This window comes from Esox lucius, chromosome 12, assembly GCF_011004845.1.
Source record: "Esox lucius isolate fEsoLuc1 chromosome 12, fEsoLuc1.pri, whole genome shotgun sequence".
Classification (NCBI taxonomy): Eukaryota; Metazoa; Chordata; class Actinopteri; order Esociformes; family Esocidae; genus Esox; species Esox lucius.
The window spans coordinates 13,236,448-13,261,026 of NC_047580.1; the positions used below are offsets into that span (position 1 = coordinate 13,236,448).

The following is a 24,579-nucleotide window of genomic DNA, read 5'->3' on the forward strand; positions in this document are numbered from 1 at the left end:
AAACTAAAACACAGCAACCCTAAAACACAAAATAATTGACAGGAATAGAAGAGAAATGCCCCCTTCCAATTCTAATAATTCTCCTCACCTTTTCCCTGACTCAGGTATTCAAAGAAGTCATGGCGGGTAAACTGTGGCTCGTCCTGATTCAAACTTCCATTGTGGGAAGGTGATTGGTTAGAGGAGGTGCTTTCTGTTCTAGGTACTTTCCGCAAGACAAGGTGACTGGTATTGAGAGAGTACAGACGAATATCCTTCACAAGCACCTGTAGCCTCTCCCTTTCAGAGTCCTGACCGGCAACAAAGTTCTGGATGGTGATGCTCCCCAGGTGACCCACAAGGAGCTCTGGATGTCCGGGTTTACGGGGAATGGACACGACGGGTGACTCAATACTGACATTCAGGATCAGCTTGACCATAAAGGAGTCTATGGTGGGTTCTTCCTCTTGCACGCTCAGATCCGCCACGTCCTCAAACTGGTAGTTGGTCCAGTGTCCTTGGCTCGGGTTCCGGGAGCGTCGCGACGGTGTTTCAAACAGGGACACCATGCCACTGTATTCTGCTGTCTTAGTGGCCAGTACCGTGGACACTTTGGTGGCGGCTGTTCTGATCATGGAGCGGAAGTTATCCTCCACCTCATTGGCCGAGAGGCTCAGCTCCTTCAGAAACTTGGCTGAGTGGTTGTAGTGGAGCGATGCCATCTGTAGTGTCAATGAGCACTCCCCTTGGGAACGCTCCAGAAGTCGGAAGTTCAACGCCTCTGAGGGGTTTCCTTCAGTGCCACAGAAAAAGGCTACACCTCCGGCTGCAGAGGGGTCTTCCTCCACGTTGCCGATGCTGACCACAAACTGGCTCCTGCCACCCTCCTGGGTCAGGTCCACCAGCTGCATTGAACCAAGAGAGCCATTGACATCCAGCCGGCTGCCCATGGACACGTTGACTTTGGTATCGTTGATGCTGGCAGTTGCAATCTTTATGCCCTTCTTTTCACCACCAAGAACTGTGCCTGTGGCCACGGTCCTGAGCAGCAGCAGGTTGAGTCGGTGGATCTCCACCGTCAGCTCCTTATTTTGGTCATAAGTAGCTTGGTAGGCCTCTTCAAGGCCCTCCTGGCCAAAGCTTGCTGAAAGCGGAGATGGCTGTTGGGGAATGGGGTTCTCCTCCTTGGGGAAAGACTTCTGGAGGAACTTTAGCAGCTCCACCATTGTCTCTGGGTTAAGGATGATGTCAAGGTTGTTGACCTGCATGGTGGTTACCTGGAGGGAGCTATCCAGGTTCATGGAGGGGCAGTCAGAACTGACAAACTGGTACTCCAGTTTGATAAGGGCCTCCTGGTCTCTAAGGAATGAACTGAACGGGGAAGATCTGTCGAAGAGTAGGCCAGAGGAACAGTCTCGCTGAAGCGGAGGGTGTCCAGGCACTTCGGGCCCGGCAGGGGAGGATGGCTGGCTCTCTCGGAGACTGCCTGTAGGCACATCAAAGCTCAGGTGCTTGTGGGAGGCGACTAGTAGGTCAAAGTCGGAGCCATAGGTCTGCAGTGTGTCCACCAGCAGGAGGCCATGGACTGTGAGGGACACCTCTGCGTCATAAGGCCTCTTCACAAAGTGGGCGTTTGTTCCGAAAACCTTAAGGACTGAGATATAGCGTCCATTGCTCTCTACGCCCAGCTGCATATAGTTGATGTTAAACTCGGCCAGGAGGAGGCGGGACTCTACCAGGACCTCTCTTGTGTGCTGCTCCAGAGTCATCACGCTCTGGGTTAGGTTCTTGGCCGAGCCCTGGAACTTCGACTGGTTGTCCTCCCGCTGGAATATCTTCTCATGGCGGAGGTTGGAGGGGTCAGGCGTCTTGGCGCTCTCCGTTTTCTCCTGACCCTTCTGCCCCTCGGAAGGACTGCCCAGCCGGGCCAGGCAACTCCTGAGGGCAGTCATCTTCTCCAGGTTGATATGGACTTTCAGGTCCGGCAGGGTCCCGGAAAGAACGGCCCCAGGGAGCTGTGGGTCAGAGGTGTAGCGCAGCCTCTGTTCCAGCTCCAGTAGCACGTTGAACTTCTCCACCACATGGGTGGGCCCCACCTCGCTTTCCTGCAGGTGCTTCCAGTTGTCTTTGTAGTGGCCCACCATGATCTGCAGGTCTTTGAAGGAGAGCGAGTACTTCTCGTAGAGGTTTCTGCTGAAGGCCTGGGCGCCTTCCAGGGATTTAAGGCTTGCAAGCTGGGAGCTCTTGTTCTGGTCTTTGAACTCGGTCTCCATTTCAGGGGGTGGAGAATTTGGGGGTGTGGCCAGTGGAGTCTGGTACTCTTCATCACTGTTACACTCATCCCCCTTTGCGCCACCCTCCTGAATGTTCTTTGACTTTGTTTTAGTGTCATCTTTATAGAAAAAAGGACAAATTTGTATATTTTAAACAGATGCAGAATATCTGAAATAATCCTTCTTTTCTTTGTACGACCCTGTTTCCAAAAAAGTTGGGACGCTGCGTGAAATGCAAATAAAATCATAATGCAATTATGTGCAAATAATGTATCCCTATATTTAATTGAAAATATTACAAAGACAACATATCAAATGTTGAAACTGAGAAATGCTATTATTTTTGGAAAAATACACACCCATTTAAATTTGATGCCAGCAACACATTTCAAAAAAGTTTAATGATTTGCACATCATTGCAATCTGTTTTTATTTACATTTTATGCAGCGTCCCAACTTCTTGGGAAAAGGGGTTGTATTTGCAAACATTCCCAAGTGTATCAAATGTCTTGTGGCAAGCTTCTTGCCTCAAATGTGTTGTAGCAAGAAGAGGCAAGCTCATTTAACCTTGTGAATTAGTGAGAAGAATCCGTCCCAGGTCAACAACAACTAACATGGGATCCTCTGACTGGAAGTCATCTGGGAAGATCACCTGGGGTGCACAGATGTCCAGCTTCATGGTCCAGCGCTTACTGTTCTCCTATAAAAAGAAACAGATAAAAAACACAAGACCATATACACACCCTCAGTATACCAATAAGCATTGAAACCGATTTAAAACCAATTTTTCTTTACTCAATCACAAGATCAATCAGCAATGAGAAATATCTTCAAATAAGTTCTTACAATGAACTCTCCCACTAGAAGCTGGTCAAGGGTTTGCCTGATCTCTGCCTTGGTCTGCATCTTCAGCTTGTTGTATTGCCTCCTGGCAGCTTCTGCCACTCTAACCTCCAGCTCTGACTGGTACCCAAAACCTGAAAACAAATATTTATTAAATATTTTACTGTTTCAGAAAATGGAAATGTTCAATCATCTTTTAATACAGGCTACAATTGAAACAAAGTCCACTAATCACAGTGAGTTAGTGTTTTATGAACAAAATGGAAAGCAATTAAAGCTGCTATAAGGTGGTTATATACAGCAGATATATTTCCTACCTGAGGTGTGGACTCTTCCTTTGTAGAAGAACTCAGTGACTTTCTTAATTGCCTGAGGGTTGTAGATGATGTTCAGGGGACTAGTGTTCACCTCCAGTCTCCTTTCAAATTTACATCTGACCGGGTTGCGCTCATATATCATCTCAAACACAGGGGGTGCCAAGCTAGGTGCTGCCAAACAAAAATATCTACATTTATTTTATATTCAGTTACTTGAATTACTTGAATGTTATAGATGATTAATACACTTAACAAGATATAAGTGATTGGACCGTTCGGAATATGTCAAACACTCACCTGAACTGCTCGTTTCAGCACCATTCGGCTGGCCAAAAGGCTGGTTTATGGCAACCACAACCTTGTCCTTTGTTGGAGATAATAATGACACATTAATATGCTGTACATGAAAGAGGTTAAACATTGAATCTATGCTCAACAGGAAGGGCCATGTGCTGTGGCTTTCTTACCGTTTTGGGGGAGACAAGGACGGGGAATATAGTGCCCTGGGTGGTGAGGTCCCGGAGGAATAGGCCCCCCAGCTTGACAGACAACAGAGAGGACTCAGAGCGGGGCAGAGATTCCACGCCCACCTTCACCCCTGAAGAGACATTACAGCATCGCTCAGTGTAAACCCTTTCTCATCATCACACCTTATCCATATATTAGGCAGATAGGAAATGTCTCCCTATTCCCCTATGGCTCAGGTCAAGCACAACCCGTTTACTAGATTTGGGGCCATTTCAGACACACTAGTGATGTACCTGAGAACTCGAGTTGAATGACGCCACTCTCGGCTCCCAACTTATCTTGGTGGAACAATTTGACGGAAGCTTTCTCGAGCAGGAACTCCAGCCGGGCAAACAGGTTATCCCTCCTGGTGAACGTGTTGAGTGTTTGAGAGTCCTCCAGGGGGTCAAACAGGTCCTCTTCTACACAGGGGACAGATAAAGGGATATGCCTGAGAAGACTGTCAACAACCAGTATTTAATCCTACTGCTTAAGATGGCCAACCTGCACTGCATTTGAGAAACATGCCAAGTGTTTGGTTAAAGCAGAAATGACATGACCAGATTTATGCACATTTAACAATTTTTTTGTGTCTACAATAGTGGCATCAAATACTGCTTTAAGTATTGTCCCATATCCTGCTTTGCAAGTCATGGCACAGACTGCGGCAATAAATACAGTGTGTTCTTACCCAGGATGTCCCAGGTTCCAGGGCCCTGTAGCAGCTCATCTTGGCCTGTATTGGGGTATGCTCCGTACCAGCCACCCCAGCCAGGGAACCACGACTGCAGGTACTGGATCATACCAGAGCTCCCACTCTTGGGGATGGACCTCCCGGTGGGGGAGCACGGGGGTGGGGTCTCAGCGATCGGTTCTCTGACACTCTCTGCAATTTCCTCCTGTTTGCGGAACCAGTCGTGGACAACTCCCCTCAGGCCCTGCAGCTCCTCCAGAGTTTGCACATTCTCCACTCTCTCCAACTCATACTCCTCGGTAGGGTCGAGGGGCAGTCCTTTAAGCCTCCTGAAGTAGAGGTTTGTGTAAAGCTGCGCGTCTTTCGCCCTCTGCAGTGCAAACTCCCAGTTCCCCCTCCGCCTCTGCTCTCGGATCTCATTTAGATTGGCTTGGATGGCAAACATCCACCAGTGCCTGCAGTTTCCGGTGACGGGAACTTTGGGTCTCCACTGGCGGAACAGCATCTCTCTCTCCCGGCGGTCCAATTCTTTGAGGAACGCCATGATTTGCTGGTACTGAACCTGTGAGAGCCGCAGGGACAGAGGCTCCAGCTGAACCTGACCCTCAATACGGGGAATGTTGCGTGACCTCAGAGGTTCCTTCGAGGCGTTCCTCCTCAGCAGCACGGAGGCACATACAGGCTCAAAGATATATTGGTGTTCTCGGCTCTGCATGCATTCGGTCATGGCCTCCTGGATCTGGTTGGTGGGGAGATCTCCCAGCATGCTAGATGCCGTGTCCCAATAGACGCTGAAATCATCAATCTCTAGTTGCTTTTGCCGCATTAGCTTTTGTGCCTGTAAAGGAGGAAGTGTTAGATTGAACAGCCAAAATTACATTGAGTCAATCAGCTATGACCAACTGGTTACTTACTGGTTGAATGGAGGAGTTCTGTGCGGACACATTATTGATGCAGACTCCGAAGCAAAATGGCTTCCCTGGGTTGGTCAGCTCATCCTCAAATCGCAAGTGGACACCTTGTATCTTTAGCTGAAGAGAAAACCCGGAGGAAAAAGTCAGTTAGGAGTCTACATGCGAGTCTAGGTTTCAATGAAATGTCTAATTACCTCAATGTTCTCCACAATCCTGGTTACCACGGAGGCAGTGATGGAGTACCAGTATGATTCTCCTTTCTGTTCACACTCGCTCTGCAAAGACACATGTTAGTAAGTACTAACGGTCAATGGAGAGTGCCTCAACCCGGTCATTGGACCGTGCCTTTCAGCACTTGGATAGCGGACGCTTTCACAGCACAATAAAATTATTAGAAAAGTGAGGCAACATTGATCAATGATCACATTTATAAGACTAGATCTTGCATAAGTGACTGGAATTTAAAGAGCAGCAATGCAGCCATATATATTTAGTGGATATAAAAACTCTACACACCCCTGTGAAAATGCCCGGTTTTGTGGTGTAAAAGAATGAGACAAAGATAAATCATGTCAGCACTTTTTCCACTTTTAATGTGACCTATAATGTGAACAATTAAATTGAAAAACAAACTGAAATCTTCGAGGTGGAAAAATGAAAACCTTACAATAACCTGATTGCATAAGTGTGCACATCTTCTTATTACGGTGTTCAGAATTAACCAATCACATTCAAACTCATGTTAAATAGAAGTCATTACACACCTGCATATCATTTAAAGTGACTCTGATTAATCACAAATAAAGTTCACCTTTCAGCATGACAACGACCCAAAGCACACATCCAAATCCACAAAAGCATGGCTTCACTAGAAGAAGATAAACATTTTGGAATGGCCCAGCCAGAGCCCAGACCTGAATCCAACTGAACATTTGTGGGGTGATCTGAAGAGGGCTGGGCATAGGAGATGTCTGACAGATTTGGAGCACTTTTGCAAAGAAGAGTTGGCAAATATTGACACGTCAAGATGTGCCATACTAATAGACTCCTACCCAAAAAGTGCTGTAATAAAATCAAAAGGTGCTTCAACAAAGCATTAAGGGTGTGCACACTTATGCAACCAGGTTATTGTGAGTTTTTTATTATTTACTTTTCCCCCTCAAAGTTTGTTTTTCAATTGAATTGTTCACATTATCGGTCACATTAAAGGTTTAAAAAGTTCTGACATGATTTCTTTGTCTCATTCTTTTGCATCACAAGAACCTGGCATTTTAAGAGGGGTCTGTAGACTTTTTATATCCACTGTATATATACCTACACTCCATGTATCCATTCTACAGACAAGTGAATCCAGGACTCTTGGCACTGTTCATCCCACCCACCTTCCATTTGTCCTCAAGTGCCTTGAGCAGCTGTTTCTTGCGTTCAAGCTCAGCCTCCCTCTCCATTGCTTCATCGAACTCTTGGGGCCGGGCTGGACCAACGATGAGGTTGAGCTGGGACATGGAGATGACCCATGGGTCACTGTGGGGTCTGTAGAATGGGATCTGTAGAGTGATCTTCCCAATGAAACCTAGAAAGCACAAGCACAATGTACGTTACAGTTGCAAGAAGGACTACGGAATGGTACTACAATGCTACAGTTGTTTATCTGAGTGGAGATATTATATAGACCAACACAATGGCTCAGATCAAATAATGCAATGAACTGTGTGAAATGGATTGTGCTGCTGCTGTTGCATGTGAAATTTTAAGTGAATTAAAATACATTTTAAGCTGTTGTTAAACTAATCAATATGACAGAGACTGACACTCATCATCCCAATGACCCTGTCTAACATGAAACACTGGTGAGATTGGAAGAAAGGCATGTTAAGTAATGTATTTCCTTTTCCTTAATATGCATTTTTTTCCAGTCTTAGATATCCTTTCAATCTTCTGCTCTGCTTGTAATGCATTTTGCATATTAAGTTGGAGTATTTGTGTTATAGTTCTTGTAAATGTATTAGTGACAACCTATTATCAGTCATGCGTTTTGATTGATTATTTACCTGCTTTGACCTCAAAGGGAAGATCAAACTCTCGAAGGGCATCTTTCCTTAAAGGGAGGTTCTCAAGCTCCACCGCTCCTGTGAAGACAAGGGTTTTGGGTTACAGGTGGGCCAAAATTTCAGTAACAATGCTACAGCTAGAGTCAATGCATGACACATTCTGATAAATATAATTCTATATTGTATACTGCAAAGATTCGGGTCCCATAGCGTATTTGGCACGAACAAAGCACTGTTATATTCAATGACAGCAAGAGTAAGGATGACGTCACTGTAGAGCCCACTGAACATACAGACAAGGTACCTTTGAGGAGGGCTATGGAGAGCTGGTCTGTATTTAGGTTGCTGACATATTTGCCTAGGTATGTGTTCAGTACCCAAGCAACAAGTCCCTCCAACATAATGAAGGGTCAAGTAGGGGGAGAGATGAGGGGTTTAACAGGGAAGGTGTGGGGGAAAATCTTTGATGAAAAAGTCTGGAATCTTGGTGTTTGGATTCACTCCAGAATAACTTGAAATCTGGCAAAAAAAGATGAAGACACAAATCTTTAACACAGCCTGAGTTGATGCCTCATTCTAGAGTGAACTGGTAAGCATCAACACGTATTGAACCAACCCCTGATAATGCTCCTCACAAGAATCAGATCAAGCAGTTTTGACAGCAGAGTAATGTTAACCTTAGTACAAAAGGACAGGAGTAAGGACCTAGCAATGGAAACTTTACAAAACATGGAAAACATGTTTTGAATTAACGTTACAATACAGTAAACTGGACTGTAGTTTGGTTTAGAGTTAGTTGGTTAATAGGCTCATGAGAACAAGTAGTCACAGGATCGTGAGACAGACGCTTCTGTATGGTTTCTCTTTCGGTCTGACAACCAACGTTACAGTACTACAACTAGCTATCCAACAGTAACAGCTTCTAATTATAATGTTGGTTAACGCCAGCGTAAATTAGATTACTACATAGTTAGCGCACAAGTTCTGGGTATATAACTTAATTTTGAAAATATCACTTACCTTCAAGTAGTCAGCTAGTTAAATTTTAAAGTGATTTAATCCCATTTCACGGAATAAAGTAGCTAGCTAGGAAGCTAGTCCAATGTTTAAAACACCCATGAGAAAAATGAAAGTACAAAACTAAAGCCGCTAACTTGTCAGTACTGCAGTACAGTACTGTACAGTAGCCACCTAACGTCAGCTTATTAACCAGTTAGCATTTTATTAAAAAACATAGCATGACAAGTGACTAGGTGGACAACCGAACAAGCAATCTAATATGCTACGCTACCTAGGACACAAATCAAAGTCAGAGTGTATTACAAAAGTGACAAGTCTACAGTAAAAAATACAGTCCGGGAATGCGGACTACTCACTCACGTCGTCACTAACGCGTAAGCTATCCGACAGACAGATCTAGAGCTAGCTAACATATTTAGCTAGGTACCTACTGTACAGTACTACTAGTTAACTGGCCAGGCCGGCTTCGTTTAATCTGATATAGCAAGGAAGTATGCAGTCCTTGCTAAACGTGATGAAACTTGCAAAAGGGATTGAAGCCACTGTAGGTTACGATAACTAACTGAGTGTGTTTATATTTTAATTCCACACTTCACCTACACTAGCTGTCAGCAAAGTCGCATCCAACTAGCTGTTTGGGTTTGCTTCCTTGTTTGGCCAAAACTCCAACGGGGATTTTCCTGTCACGTGACAAAAACAAAACATTTGAGAGCTCATGCACCGTTAACCGCTGAGGACCACTAGTGTCTGGAAGTTGAATAGATCTCGTAGGTTTTCCTTTGGGGACGTTAGGAATAGAACATTCAGGGATAATGTATATTTGAGACCATTTACCTACCATTGCATTTGTTAATTGATCAACAGTTAATTAAAATTATATGCTTGCCCAGTGTCGATTCATTTAATTTTGTTATCCTGCTATCTAGCTTTCATCACAAGAGGGTGCCATTTGTCTGCCAGTGTACAGTGACTTCAGAGAGCACAGCTTCACTGATCTATACCCAGCATATCAAACAACGCTCTAGCTTTCAAAACATCAGGTACCAATAAGCTCTTTTTCCTCCAGGGATTAGGCTAGTTGCCAGTCTGTCACTATAAATAAGAATCTGTTTTTAACTGACTTGTCCGATTAAATATAGTGGTATATTCAAATGGTCAAATGTAATTACACTAAACCAAAAACATTGGGCAATGATTTATTTTGAGGTATTCAACCAAACTGCCAAAGTGATTGAAGTTGTGTTAAACTAAGTTCAAATAACGAGAACACTGTGTTGACAAAATCCATCTTTTGCTGAAGTTGAATTTGCAGTGGGAGGTATGTTTAACAGGAGCTGTAGCTTAATGAGTCAGCAAAGCAGACAGCATGTGATGGGATATTTATAGAACACGATTACACTTTTGTTAAAATTTGCTTCCACTTTTAATTTGGTGACAAGTCCTCAAAACCACTACTCAGAAGCACGATGAAAGGATGTCCATTTAAATCTTTAAGGACACCTTTGTAGAACAAGGCAAGCCTTGAATAATTTCGTTATTTCAGTTTACCATGTTGCTCTTTCAAATATTGTTTGATTGACATTTTAAAAATGTTAAATATTATTGATATTATAATGTACTGTTAACTGCATGAAGAAGTGAAAAATACACATGAGCAGTGTGCTACATTCCTTTGAAATAGTGGCCAGTGTCTATGCTGCTGGTTACATTATATTGGTTTACAAAAATGCCATTTCAGGTGCCAATTCTAATCTCAGGGCAGTTTTTAAGTCTAGACTAACACCATATTAATTTGATTCCCATGATCAACGCTACCTCAATATTTATGGAAATCACCTACCAATGACTTCCGTTACTGGCATCACTGTCTGTCAAACCCCATGTATTGTTACTGAGCTGGACATAATCCAAAAGTTAATCAGACCTGTTATATGCACAGAGAAATCCAGACCCCACAAATCTGATTGCTATAGTGGATACACAAGTACAGACACATCTACACACTCACATATACACGCTCAAACACACACACGAACACAAACACCACAAAAACTAAATGTAAAAGATTTCCCACTTCCTTGGCCTGAGTTGATTCGCAAGGACATGATTTGATTCCTTACTCTTCATAGTTGTGTAAAAGTTGTAACTTAAATTCCTACTACAATAGTATTCTATTCTAAGGCTTCCTATATAGCATATGTTTCCATTTATTCAAAGCCAGCAATGTTTCTGTTGATAAATTGGACAGGTTTATTATTTTACATTTAGTGGAAGAGAAAATAGTGTTGTGCAGAGGCTTAGAACTACAGATAAGTGTAAACAGTGTGTTGACCACAGAATGGAATAAAACTATTACAACATTTCTATGGTAATAACCATATACGCGCTCCCCTACAGCAGGTTCTGCAGGCGTACCCCCCAATTGTTTTCCCATCTTACATACCAATCAACATCCAGCAGCATTAGGCCCTGACAGATGGGAATTTTCCCACTACACTAACCCCCCCCCCCCCCGCCCGAACCCACCCTCCCCCCGTGCCACCACATAATCCAAAGCAGGTCCACAGTGGTAAAGAGGGCCATCTGTTCCAGCTCACGGACCTGACTCTACATCTGGACACTGCAGAGGCCAAAGCAAGGGTGAGAGGGAAGGCCCCCTCTCACCAAAACAGGCCCTACTGGGAATGGATTGGTATTGCCCTTACTACGCTTGCACATTCAAACACACACGCACACATAGCGGTCCTATCACAGTAGCCCTGTGATTTTCTTGACGTGATATTTGAGATTATTTGATTATATGGTTGCATTACGTTATTTTGTGTTCATCGTGTTCATGCTTCGCCTTGCTGCCAGTTATGTGACGTGACCCACTTAATACTATGCAACAAAAGCTTAAAGCCTGTGGCACTGGGATCCCTTCCTACACGAAGCACCTCCCTCTCAGCACAAAGCAGGCGTGAATGTATGCAACCTGTTGTTCCATTAACCACACTTGAACACGGGTGCCCGCATCAGTTACAGAAACATTAGCAGAGGTGCATCAGTTACGGAAACATTAGCATTGTATAGGATAGGAATGGTCTTGTTGGTTGCGTGGTACACCAGGATTGTGGTGTAGTCGGATTTCAGTCATTGGCACTGTAACGGAGCACTAGTGTTGTCAAAGGATTTTGACATAAACATCTTCCAAGTAGTTTGTCCTTTATTTGTGCTGTGGCTGTAAACATTATCAAAGCTTTTGTTACGGTGTTCAGAACCTCATGTTACTCCAATCCCTTTTCTGGGCAACAGAGAAATTATTCATATGGTTCAATTCACTCAAGGTGTAACATTACTTCTTATGTTCTCTGCATAGTTTTGCCATGCAGGCCTCCACAATGAAGGCTGCAAGGTCAGTTAAATAGATGTGGGATGGTGGACACATTTTTCAGATGGGATTCTACAGACTGGCATAACAGAGAGGTTTAAAGCATTAATGTAACAAGGAAGCAAACATTCACAGGCATTAGAATTAGTGAAGTTCTGTCTTATAGAATCATAACAATATTCACAATTGTATAATGTATCTGTTTGTTATCTCTGTGCCTAGGTCCAGTGTAGTAGACAGGATAAAGAGAGGGAGGGAGGGAGGGAGGGGGAGGGAGGGAGCAGTGACGTAGCATTTTTTAAAGCTCATCCTCAGTAGCAGTTTTGGCTTCCAACGAAACTGGCCTCCAGTCATGTAACCATGGCGACAACAGGAATTCAGTGGATGCAGAAAGAATACTCATTTTCTGCTCCTCCCCTCCTCAGCCTCATCTTCCATCCTTTTTGTGTGGCTGCTCACCCGACTGTATGGCACAGGGGGTGAGGGGAGAGACAATGGCAGGATGCTTCAACCTCCCTAAACTCTAGTCTTTGTCCGTGCTGTGTTGGAGTTCTGTTCTGACATCACAAGCCACTGTGTCCATTTGCTCTGTTTGTGTGTCCGTGCCCACAGGGTTGAACTGTACACCATCCAGTTGTTCTACAGCACGTAACACAGTGTTGTTCATTCCCCTTCACCAGCGCTCTCTAACAGCCTGCTGTTCAGTGTGTGGAACACAAATAAGGTCATACGGACATCATGTTTTTTATTAAGTACTTATGTAATGCGTTTATTGTCATAACAATAACAGGACAGTTTGCATTATCCTTTCAAACAAAAACCTAGACAGTTACGTAGCTAGTATGGGAGTGATTATCTCCTTGTGTATTACCTCAGCTAGTCTGCTAATTTGAAGGTATTATGAAAGAAAAATGATATACTATGTATTTGCATGGTAATCAAATCTAATAACCTCATGCCACCCAACAGCTTGTCTTGAATATGTACCCTGCAAACATCCATCCTTGCCCCTCCTTTTATGGTGTCATATGGATGCCAGCTCTAGCGTTGTGGGACCTGGGATTATTCAAGTGAACAGATCTTTTTTAATGTGAATGCCGGGCCAGTCAACGACATAGCCACTCAGATATTGCTAACATGCTAAGTCAATGTAAAATGTGAAGAGTTTAAGTAAATTAACTAGCAAAATTGTTCTCCGCCCCGTTTGAGAATGTTTAGAATTGCAGGACATTTGCAAAAATATTTCCCCCAGCTCATTGGAAAATTAAGATACTTGAATGGTTTTAAATAAGCTAATTGTTCTCTTTACACACGTGTGAAATTGCACAAATCAGAAAGACTTTCATTGTGAAATGTGCAGAAGGAAAGGACTGCCACGTTGACATGTAACATTTTGTTTACAGAGATAAATAATACTAAATGATATGCATATGTATAAGCAGTATGTTGCTTCCTCCAAAAGGTTGGTAGTGCAAAAGGTTCCACATACATCTTTTTTAAAACAAGAAGAAATATAAAAGTTTTATAAAAGCAACGTTCCTGAGCAAAGCATGTTTATTTTACTGCTTTATTTTATCTCTCTTACAATTTGATACATCACACTTTACAGGCCATTGAGTATCCTTCTAAGGTGTTTGCTATGGTGCATCATGACAGAAAAAAGCCCTTTCATCTGTTTTGGGTTATACATATCTGTAATAGATTACAAGTGCCAGAGGCACATACAGTTTGACAGAAGCAACAAAAATCAGACAGACACGACAATTTCTCAAATCTCAGGTCTTGAAGTATCTGTGAGTCTTCTGGTTTTAATTCATGAACTCCCAGTAGTTTCATTAAATAACAACACACGTAACATACTTGACTTATACAGTTTCATTTGTTCATGCATTCATTCATCACTTTCACTTGGCTGCTACTAGCTGCTGGTCTCTTTAGGATATCTCTGATAACCCAGTTGGAATAAAGGTTGACATAGGTAAAGGCTGGAAGGCAAAATCAATTGAAAGCTTTTGCAAAAATGAAATACAATTTATGCATAAAAATAGGAAAATACATTGGTCCACTTACAGTACAAGCTGTATAATATATTCATTTCCATAATTACATGTGTGGGTCATTATTGGCAGGATATTTTAGCATGTTGTTTTGTACAGCGCACTGTATCTGAAGTTTGATTGTTTTTGCTAGCCTGAATGCCAGAGTCTTTACTCTGGCAACTCCTTCAGGCATTTTCACTCCAAATGTCAGGCTACATCTGTGCTCCGGAAACTGATTATTGCACCTATGCCCTCCAAATACAACACCAGTCAAATTTTGGAAACACCAAATCACTCCAATGATTAAGTGTGTCCAAACGTTTGACTGGTGGTGAATACAACATTTAACATTTACGATTTTCTGTCACAGTTTAGCCTAGTATAGCTCACGCTATCCCATCTCTGTCTTCTAGTGTAAGAAAATCATATTTTCAATCGGACGCCTCTTTGGTAAACAAAGGTTACAGTACGTAGATTGCTACTCAAGTCAGTGCAGGGGCATGCTTTGACTGTCCATCAGACTGCCTGTCTGTTCCTTGTCCTCCTCTCTGTCCTTTACCTCCCAGCTCAACGTAGGTCTCCAACAACCCGTTTGCCCCTTCAATAGAGTAATTGTCCTCTTTGAAAGGGTAGTTTATGGAATATTACCCTATGTTAGACTCAAAGCCTGAAACGCCATACTTCAATGATAAGTATCATTCGAGCTAATCTAACATGGTGTTTCCCGCCGTGGTTTAAGCAACTGCCCTCACACCCCTCCTAGTGTGCTACTGACCGGCACCAATGGGAATTCACATGAAAAGAGCGTTTTGGCCCAATTTCTAAGACTTGCTATCTGTGACTCCTTCTCCTGTGGTTCTGACCTTCATCACGGCCCTCTTACTAGACACGTAGTCAGGTTTTGCAACGTCAGCAGTGACACTGAATCTGGTCCCAGATCACGCGCTCTCTCCCCCCTCAGTCGTTACCCTCCTCCTCATCTGTCTGACCAGCTTTGCCAAGACGCTGGAAGCAATGGACCATCGAGGCCAGGAAGAAGCTGGCAATGATGGCCACCACAGAGACAGAGATCCCCGAGAAAATGACGATGAGGATGTCCGTGAGGGAGAGGTAGCCCCGGCATTCCCGGAAACTAGCCTCGGTGAGCAGGCTCAGGGACATAAGACTCCCATCCATGGGGAGGGAACACTCCAACCCCTCCATGCCTGAGAGTAGAAAAACAGAGAAAAACAGCATGGAATAAAGACATCAGACTAATTCATGGTACAATCAACCTCGACCTGTTCACAGATCTGAGTTACGAAGTATGCTGACAGAGAAGCTCCCTGTCCTTTTAAGTCGAGTGGCATTTTTGTCGTCTTGCATCTAGCAAGTCATTTTTGATACACAGTAACTCCACGGTGGAACAGAGGGCCAACGGGTCAAGCCACGTGTCAGTCAGTGTCGCTGTCTTTTGAACAGCATGCAGACAATACAGTTTGAAATTGCCTATATGGACTGTGGTTGAAATCCACCAAGAATAGTCAGTTTGTTGTTTTCAATATAAATGTGGACACAGATGAAAAAGACAGGTACCATTGTTATGTTTCAAATTGGTTTAGTTCATTTTAACTGCTCAGTGGTCCTGCAGTAGTTACTAGTGCATATGCCCGTTCATGTTTCTTCCCATTCCCACACACACCGAGTCATGTGCATCCCAAAGAATCACCCATTTAAGAGCTTGTGTTCAGTTGAATCTCTTATTATAGTATTTAGGTGACAAGATTGTCTCTTGGCAGGATCAAGTGATGAATTTGCTAACTGCAACAGGGAACTACAGTGCATTACCACCACCACCACACACATACAACCACGCACACAGTTAAAAGTGTGTGGTCTTGACACATCAATGTTAAAGCCAGGTTAGGTGGAGAAACACTGTGTTCCGGCCTATTGCAAGCATTCCCTCTGGTTCAGAGCTCTACCTAGGAATGAATGCACAATCTATACAGAATGTTTTTCTTTCTAAAAGCTGTATGTAAATGTTTTGGTTTAACCTTTATTTTTAACCATGTTGAGTTTTATAATCTGTATATAGTGACACACTGTGTTCCCAAAGTCATACATCTAAATTGGTGTGATTTAAAGAGGCTTCGCTGAGCAGGCACACATAACCCCTGTTACGTAATTCACAGATAAGATTTGCCCTGGGATTCACTCAAACTTTACGTTTTTCAGCCTCTCCGACTCCAAGGCCAAAATTCATTTGTGAAATGTCTGCTTTATGATCCAATCTGTTTCGTTTTTCGCAGAATGAATAGAGTAATCTTATCCAACAAGTACGTTACTATCGGACACCAGATCAAACCCTGGCTAATGATACAACACAAACAGATGTTTCTGCAAATGCTAGCTACTGGCTAACAAACTAATTCAGATATTTTCTGTACATACATTTTTAACCACATACTTGCCACAAAATAGCTGTAGCCCTCGCAGCAAAAGCAGCTAACATAGCCATTGAAAGAAAGAAAAACATTTTCAAAATGAAAACATTTTCCTATATGGAAACCGATCAAAGTTTGCATTTTCTGTATTGCACTGTTTCTGTCAAAGGGGCACCCTGTGGGGACCTTATATATATCATGTCTGAGAGATTTCTAGGGCAGTGAGATGTGTTTCACACAAAACTGGCCAGGAGAAACAAGGTTCATTTGTTGTGAACTAGAACACACATACCATTATGTCACTGTATGTATTGAAGGGCGAGTGATATCTACCAAATGAATGTAGTCATGTTTTGTTTCATTTCACTCCATCTTATACCGGCTGTGCGACAAGTTGGTTTTAATTTATAGAGCCATCGGATGTCTTTCAGTGATGTTTCTGCCATAATCCCTCCCCTTCCTCTCCACGGGTTCTTGAAATCATTGTGATATTAAACCATACATGTTGGAACCAGTGTAGGCTGGTGAAAAACAGGCAATGGCGTAGGTTTGCATTGTATATTGGGGTCAAGGGAGCCGAGAATTTTCACTCTTTTCCAGGGGAGTGATATTGACCTCTCTGTACAATTGGGGGGGGGGGGGGGTCATGTCTTCCCCTAATTCTACACCCCTGAAAACAGTGGTAGCTGGATATTTTAGTTATATTTTTCTGCCTGGTGAAATGCGTTCAATACGGATTAAAGAATGTATTGACTCATCACATCTGGGCTACAGCAGTATAACAAGACTAACGAGGCAAATAAGTACATTCTATTGACTACTGCCTTGCTTCTTTCTATACAAACAGTGGGAATGTATTGCTTACTTTGGATAGATTAATAAGATAACTAGGTCTGTGGCTGGTAATCTACTGTAAAATGTATAGCCTACTGTTTTTACTTATGGCTATTTACTGTCACTATAACAACAAATTATTTGAGCATTGCTTATTATAAAATCACACCTGTGGAATTAGCAATTGAGTTGAGTTCTGTAGCCAGAATTATTCTGTATAATGTATTAACAAAAGCTAATGCAGTTACTTTGCTTTTATTCGAGCAATTGTCTGAAAATGTTGTACAACCAATAGTTGGGTCCTTCTACTGGAAAATGTGTTCATGTTTTTATTTTTATATTTTGTAAGCAAGGTAACGGGAACATGGAGTATATGAAGTATATCTAGAGTTTAATTAAAAGTGTATTTTTTATTTTCTAAAATGTTTTGTTGTCTCAATTGGCCATTGCATCTACATTTGCTATGAATTCTGGAACTTGTGGTATTTTGTATCAGTGCTAACATTAGTAATTGATACATTAAGTAGTTGTGCTATGGTGAAATGCCCCTTTAAAGAAATATAATCAGACTAGGCTATCGATTGTAGCATATGTGGACTATGCAAAAGTTAATATTTAACAAAAAATATATATTTTGATGATAGGAAACTTAATCCAATGACCTTTCTTAATCCAATGATATTTTCTTATATGTTTATAGTCCCATACATATAATAACAAATATTTACACTTTCATTAAACAAAGTAAAACAGTTTCAATACCACTGAATGATAGTATGAATTAACTATAGAATTATTGTATACATTATAATAGAACAAATCTTCAAATCTTACCCTATGAAGGCCGGAGCCTGCTGGTTTTCAGTTGTACCTCATCATTAATTGCACCCATCTGGTTTCCCAGCATTAAATAAGTCCCTGATTAGGTTGCTGCAATGAAAAAATGGAGTGTAACTAGTTTTGAGGGACAGATTTGAATACCCCTGCATTTTAGTATTATAGTTTGAATTATATAATTAACTGTAGTATCACATTATGGATTAGAGTATTACAGCAGCCTCCACTATTCTTGCCTCTAGTTGCTTTGCAAAATAAACCAATTTATTACATTAATATAAACATCCTGCAAAACAAAAACAATAACTAGAATTTCATCAGTATTCACAATAAATATTCAAAATAAGGCATTCGTCTAATAGCACATATGGTTTAGCTCAATCACGTGACACTAAGGATAGTTTCGGGCGCTTCCATTTTGGCCTGCCTGTGTTTGTAGCTGCTGTGGCCAGCAGTCAGTAGACATCATTATCAAGTCTGTGTGTGCGTGTGTGCGTGTGTACTGTATGTGTGTGTGTTGAGTCACAATCAGACCAGAAGGGGTTTTCCACATGCAGAGAGACTCAGTGACCTCATCGCTCGGTGATATTCCAGTCACATGGCTCTCCTTCTCACCATACAGCGCAACAAGCCCAGCCCAGACATGGCTTCATGGTCTCTCTCTGTGCTTCTGTCTCTTTCCTTCTCTCTGTCTTTATTTTTTGTACATCAATCTTAGTCTTACTCTGTCTCTCTTCATCAATTTCTCTCAGTTTCTATCTGTCTGTGGCTCTGTGTGTGGCTCTGTCTATTTCTCTCCCTTTCTCTGTCTCGCTCTGTGTCTTTCTTTGTCTCTGTCTTTTCATGACCCAACCAGAGTGTGAAAATGACCAGAATACTAAACTAAATTGTGAATAGATGGACAGTCTCTCTATGATTTGTCTGCTTGTGATGATGGGTGAGTGGGTGGGAAAGGGTTGGATAATATTATATATGCCTATTTCCTATGCTGCCTCTACACCTAATATTGTCAACAAAATCACTAGATTATCTGCCATGACTCTGGATTGTATCTTATTTATCAATATGATTTCAGTGGCATGCCGCTATGGAGTTGGCATTGTTGTGCATGTGTGTGTGTTTGTGTGTGTGTGTGTTTGTGTGTTTGTGCGTGCGTGTATGCGTGCGTGCCTGCTTGCCAGCGTGTGTGTGTGTGTGTGTGTGTAGGTTGTTTATTTATGTATGTGTGTGTGTCAGAGTGATGGAGTATCTTTTACTGTAAGGAACATTAGTCTAGACAATGTCAGTAGCAATGGCATGCTGTCATCACTATCAAATGAAGTGTGCTGGTGAATAATAGATGCTGATTGTCTGTCCTTGACCCAACAGCACTACAAACAACACCCTTCAGTGTGATTATACAGGTTACCGCAATTCATTCACAAACATTTACCTCAAAGCACAATTTAAATATCCGTAGCAAAGGTGTTTTTGAAGGGTCTGCAGTTCAAACATGAAGGTAATAGTTACATTTGTGAACATATCAATTTAAATGTAATTTCTCTGAGCTTTGAAATTGCTGTACCTGGTACCAGCTTGGCAAAATTTTTAATTTTTCAGTGTCGATTCCTGTTCACAGATACTTAAAACAGAAATATGATCTCAATCAGGAACTGATTGCTAGATAACAAAGTGTGTTAAATTGCAGTGTCCAAAATTGTTTTCATTATGTTTTCATTTTTACCACCAGTGACTGGACTTGAGTTGCTCTGTAGAATTGTCCAGTACAGTAGTGATCCATTATACTACCATTATACTCTGTCTCCTTCCACTTAGGTCAGTTTACAGCTTTACTTCAAGTTCAGGAATGAAGTCGATTTCTCTTCACCTACAGCATTTCTTAAAACAACCCTGCTCAGTCCTCTTAAAGTGAAATTATTGGGTGAAAGAAAAGCCAAAAGACTTCTCAGTGCCTTTACCTTTGAATAAGGAATCAACTCTCATGCTAGTTCATGGATTTGTTTTACATCCTATGATTAGAAACTAAGATCTTCTACCAACATTTCCTCCTTGCACTCTTGGTAAATGCACAGTTCAGGACAATCCATGGCGTCACAATTTGTTGTTGTACCACTACAAAGTAACAGCTTACATTTAAGGGTTTGCGCTTATAAAAATATACTGTGTTGTACATGAAAAATGGCCGGTGATAGTATAAAACATAATTGCAGATTAAATAATACTAAATTGTTTTATCAAATACTACTATTTCTGAAAATACTGACAATTATGTATGAAACTGGCAGTAGTTAGTGGCACTAAAGTGAGAGGCAGGGAAAAGAGCTTTCCATGTGCCAAGTCCTTGGTCTAGGAAAAAGTGTCATGATAAATAAAACTTGTAAGCTTTATGTTTACATTGCACTGAAATATGGAGCCAGATATCAAGTTAACCAAACACTCCTTTTGGGGTCTGGGCTCCCTGGTCCGTTTAGCCTAATCCATTACATGTCAGTCTTTGTAGTATCTACATTACTATCAAGGTTTCTATGGATGTGCCTGTGTTCACCTCTGCACGGAACAGCCTGTTGCTTAGATTAGTGCACTATATTAACCCAGGGTTCATCACAAATGGCATCCTTTTCCAATTTTGCGCCGCTGAAAAGAAGTGCACTCTTAAAGGAATACATCACAGATTTAATTTAAATAAAAGGATTCCAAATAAGATGTTGCAGTAGCACTAGCCTAGCTCTAACAGGTTATGTAAATATGGTGATTTGTATAGTGATGCATTACAACACTACAAAGGGAATATAGAAGCTATACTGTACGTATGATTATGATCAGTAGTTTCACAAACAATGTAGCTACCTTACAGCTCTTTCTTATGATGGACATATTGTCAGACACTGTTTGAGGATAAAACTTGGATAGTGTCAATTACTGGTCTTCTTGTTGTGATTTTAGAACGCGCACACACACAAACAAGGGTAACCACACACACACAATCTCAGAACCGACTGGCATATGGTTAATTAATTATTCAGACACAATCTGGTATCTGGGAACTGAGACCCTCCACTAGACTTTCAGAATTATTTTCTCTCTTTCTCATGTTTGTCAAGATGTCATAAAAATATTTTGTGTCTATACCCAGAATTGTCAGTAATATGAGCAACAAGCTGCACTGGAAATAAACCCTTTTCATTTAATTTACACAGTGAAAGCAGAGGAACCATGTTTATACGCACTTCATACCCCATAGTGCAACAGGAGACATGCTCTACTCACCTACCTGGTATCTGTCAGGACATTGGGCTATGGTTATGTTCTAATTCTACATCTGACTGATGGTGAGTTGTTTGAATCAGAAACGAGTGGGCAGCAGAAGGACAACAGTGGTTTTCTATGTCCAAGCACTGGCAAAGATGTTAAAGCAAATACATGCTGTTAAGCAGCTTACCCGTTGGAAGCTTGTGACGGTTCTCCGTCAGCCACACAAAGAGTTTGGCAAAGTGACAGTTGCACACCCAAGGGTTGCCCTCCAGGCGTAGCACCCGGAGTGAGGTTAGGGGCTCCAGTGCCCCCACGTCCAGCCCCTGCAGGCCGTTCCTCTCCAACTCCAGTTCCCGCAGCGAGGTCAGGCCCACGAAAGCGTCCTCCTCTACCAGGCTGAGGTAGGGGTTGTTCCCCAGGCGTAGCTTGATTAAGCTCTGGGTCTCCCCAAAGGTCCCTGACTGGATCTCCGTCAGGTTGTTGCTTCCCAGATCCAGGTAGACCAGCCGGGACGAGGTGCTGAGGGTTCCGGGCTCCAGCGCCGACAGGGAGTTATTCCTCAGGTCCAGGTAAACCAGGTCGCTATACAAAACCAGGAAGTCCGAGGGGATCAAGGGAATCCAGTTGTCAGAAAGCAGGAGACGTCGAACATCCAGGGGGATAGGGCTTGGGAGGCGGGTAAGACCTTGGCCTTGGCAGTCGACGGTGTGGTGGTCCGGACACAGGCAGCTGGAGGGACAGTTGTGGCCCCGAGTAAGCAAGGTGGAGGAGAGCAAGGCAAGGAAAGGTTGAAGCCAGTTAATGCATGGTAACATTGTCAAGGGGGTGAGTGGTGAGAGGGAGAGCAGGGCTTCAGGCAGGGTTGGGGAAGGGAGGTTGGGAGGAAGGGGCTACAGGACACAAGTGGAGACAAGGGGTTGAGTAGAGATCAATAGATGGGAGATTAAGGAAGGGGAGGGGGAAGAAGAAGGAAGAAAGGAGTCAATGTCCTGGCGCTGGCATCTTTCTTCCTCTTGGTGTGTAATCTACAAAGGCCTGGCCATCGAGCGGCGAGAGAGACGCGGAACAACGTTTTCCAGGAGATCATGTAGCAAGCGGTCTGGATAGAACAGAAGCCTGCTGGCTCTGAGGGAATAAGGGGAGGAGCGAGAGAGAGGGATCGAGCGACAGAGAGAGAGAGAGAGAGAGCGAGAGAGACTGAGGGAGGGAGGGTGGATTAACACTGAGGTAAATAGAAACTAGTGATCCAAAGAGGCGTGTTGTGAAGCGGCTGGGAAGCAGGGGGCAAAGGGGTTTTCGGGTAAGCCAAGAGGTGGGTGGGTGGGGGGGGTCTTGCAGGAGGGTCGGCTCTCAGAGTCTCATTACCCCTCGTTAACAACAGTTATTGGGTGACGCCGTCTGTGAGTCAGATTAACGATGTCTTGGGAGGCATTGGAAGACTGAGTGGCAGCACTTTGATATCCACCCGTACGCCTCTTCTTCTTTTGTTGGGGAGCTAGCATCAGTGGCTCGCTGTTTAAGCCTGGTCAGGCTCCTCATTTATCTGTTGACATGACGTCACGCGGTTCACAGAATCCCTGGAGGAATGTAATCCGGACGATCCAATGACCGTGTGGGAATTAACATCACATCCACGTACGTCTCTTCCTCGTCTGTCGGCTGCCTCCTGCGCCACACCATCCTGCCATCCCAGCATTGTTGCCATGACAACGTGCTCTAAACATCCACTGGGCTGTGAATCTGCCTGGGCTGCACAGACGAATGTCCCAAAAGTGTCATATTAAGCAACACCAACCCAGAGGTGTGATGCGTTTGCCTCGTGCCTTCCCTGAGCAACAAGCATAATGCCTGCTTCATACAGTACACATCCAATGCAGTAGCTTTAAAACACTATATCCTATATGTAGAAAAAACCTAGCAGTAGCACACATCAACTAGAATTTTACCATTTCCACTGCGAAAACCCAGTAGTCCTCAGAAATACTGTACCTTACAGTGTATTCCCAATAACAGCTATTTCATTCTGTGCTACAGTAGTAAGACATAATAACCCCAGACTAAAGCACAGTAACAGAAACCAAAGCCATGCCAGTATGTCCACTGGAATGACTGTTTCCTGGTACATCAAACATGTTGTGAATAGCATGTCACAGACGAATGAAATCACCATCAGCTTACGTAGCAGCTTTCACCTATGGTAAAGAGCTAAATGTGACAGCAGAGATATTGGCTAATCCTTTGCAAATCCTCCCATCATAATGGATGCTAAGACTGCATTCCAATGGGTCTCAGTAACAGAGATGCACAGAGATTCAATATAATTTTGATTTTGCATTTACTTGGTCAACCATGTATCCTTGGTTAAAAATAGCTGATATTTGATTGAATCTTACAGAATAATATAAAAATATATTTTTTAGGTTGCAAAGGTAATTTTTTAGATGGAGATCAAATTTCTGAACAAATGATGGAGTAAGGAACAAGGAATAAAAATAATCTTTTTTTAAACAAGCTTCACATTCGTCCACATTAACTGTTTTATTAGCACCAACACTGTTTCTTCTAAGAAGTCAGTGTTCTTAAGCACAGATACAGGGGCCAGCTCTACAGGGGTCACTGGAGCCCTATGAACTGAAAATAGTCTAACGTGTTTTGTCCATGTAGTTCAGGTTGAGCGTGTAAATGAATTACACATGTCAGTGCAGCCTGGAGGGGGCGGCCCAGTGGGGACGGCTGGTGGGGACGGCCCGGTGGGGATGGCCTGGGCCAGAGGGAGGCGCGTTTTGAAGATGTTGCCATAGAACAGCATACAGCCAGGCTGACCCACAGGACACATGCCAGTGGTTCTCTAGGTGGCCCTGGCATCCAAGACGGTGGGAGCAGCTGTCTCTTCTGTAGCGGCATGTTGGCAGGTGTGACTGGGTACGCTGGCCATGTGCCAGTCCAAGATACCTGTTAAGGACTGACAGCTGTGGGGAGTGAGGTTTCACATCAGACTGCTGTCACCTTCTGAATGGTTTTCAATGAGGCTTGGGGGAGTGACATTGTAAAATGTTAGGCAGGCGAGCAGTGAGACATACAGACAGACAGGCAGATGGACATACAGACAGACAGGCAGATGGACATACAGACAGACAGGCAGATGGACATACAGACAGACAGGCAGATGGACATACAGACAGACAGGCAGATGGACATACAGACAGACAGGCAGATGGACATA

The 24,579-nt window shown here is 43.0% G+C and overlaps 2 protein-coding genes across 7 annotated transcripts in view; both read right to left on the reverse strand.

Annotated features, from left to right (window-relative positions):
- Positions 1 to 9,248, reverse strand: part of vps13d (vacuolar protein sorting 13 homolog D) — a 57,383-nt gene extending 48,135 nt beyond the window's left edge. For all 6 annotated transcript variants that reach the window (XM_020051612.3, XM_020051611.3, XM_034296179.1 and 3 more), the window contains exons 1-14: positions 8,599 to 9,248; positions 7,883 to 8,097; positions 7,579 to 7,656; positions 6,910 to 7,100; positions 5,722 to 5,802; positions 5,528 to 5,644; positions 4,611 to 5,451; positions 4,174 to 4,341; positions 3,880 to 4,010; positions 3,710 to 3,776; positions 3,413 to 3,583; positions 3,099 to 3,229; positions 2,820 to 2,952; positions 89 to 2,371 (exon numbers count right to left, since the gene is read on the reverse strand). In XM_020051612.3, coding sequence (XP_019907171.3) covers positions 89 to 2,371; positions 2,820 to 2,952; positions 3,099 to 3,229; positions 3,413 to 3,583; positions 3,710 to 3,776; positions 3,880 to 4,010; positions 4,174 to 4,341; positions 4,611 to 5,451; positions 5,528 to 5,644; positions 5,722 to 5,802; positions 6,910 to 7,100; positions 7,579 to 7,656; positions 7,883 to 7,979 — 4,489 coding nt within the window. In that variant the 5' untranslated portion in view covers positions 7,980 to 8,097; positions 8,599 to 9,248. The remainder of the gene's footprint in view (positions 1 to 88; positions 2,372 to 2,819; positions 2,953 to 3,098; positions 3,230 to 3,412; positions 3,584 to 3,709; positions 3,777 to 3,879; positions 4,011 to 4,173; positions 4,342 to 4,610; positions 5,452 to 5,527; positions 5,645 to 5,721; positions 5,803 to 6,909; positions 7,101 to 7,578; positions 7,657 to 7,882; positions 8,098 to 8,598) is intronic.
- Positions 9,249 to 13,523: 4,275 nt separating this feature from the next.
- On the reverse strand, positions 13,524 to 22,491 carry lrrc38a (leucine rich repeat containing 38a). Its single transcript, XM_010875751.3, has 2 exons — positions 21,544 to 22,491; positions 13,524 to 15,212 (listed from the first exon to the last, which is right to left on the reverse strand). Exons 1-2 carry the CDS (start codon positions 22,169 to 22,171, stop codon positions 14,965 to 14,967), a joined length of 876 nt encoding a protein of 291 aa, XP_010874053.1. The 5' UTR covers positions 22,172 to 22,491; the 3' UTR covers positions 13,524 to 14,964.
- Between the last annotated feature and the right edge of the window lie 2,088 nt (positions 22,492 to 24,579).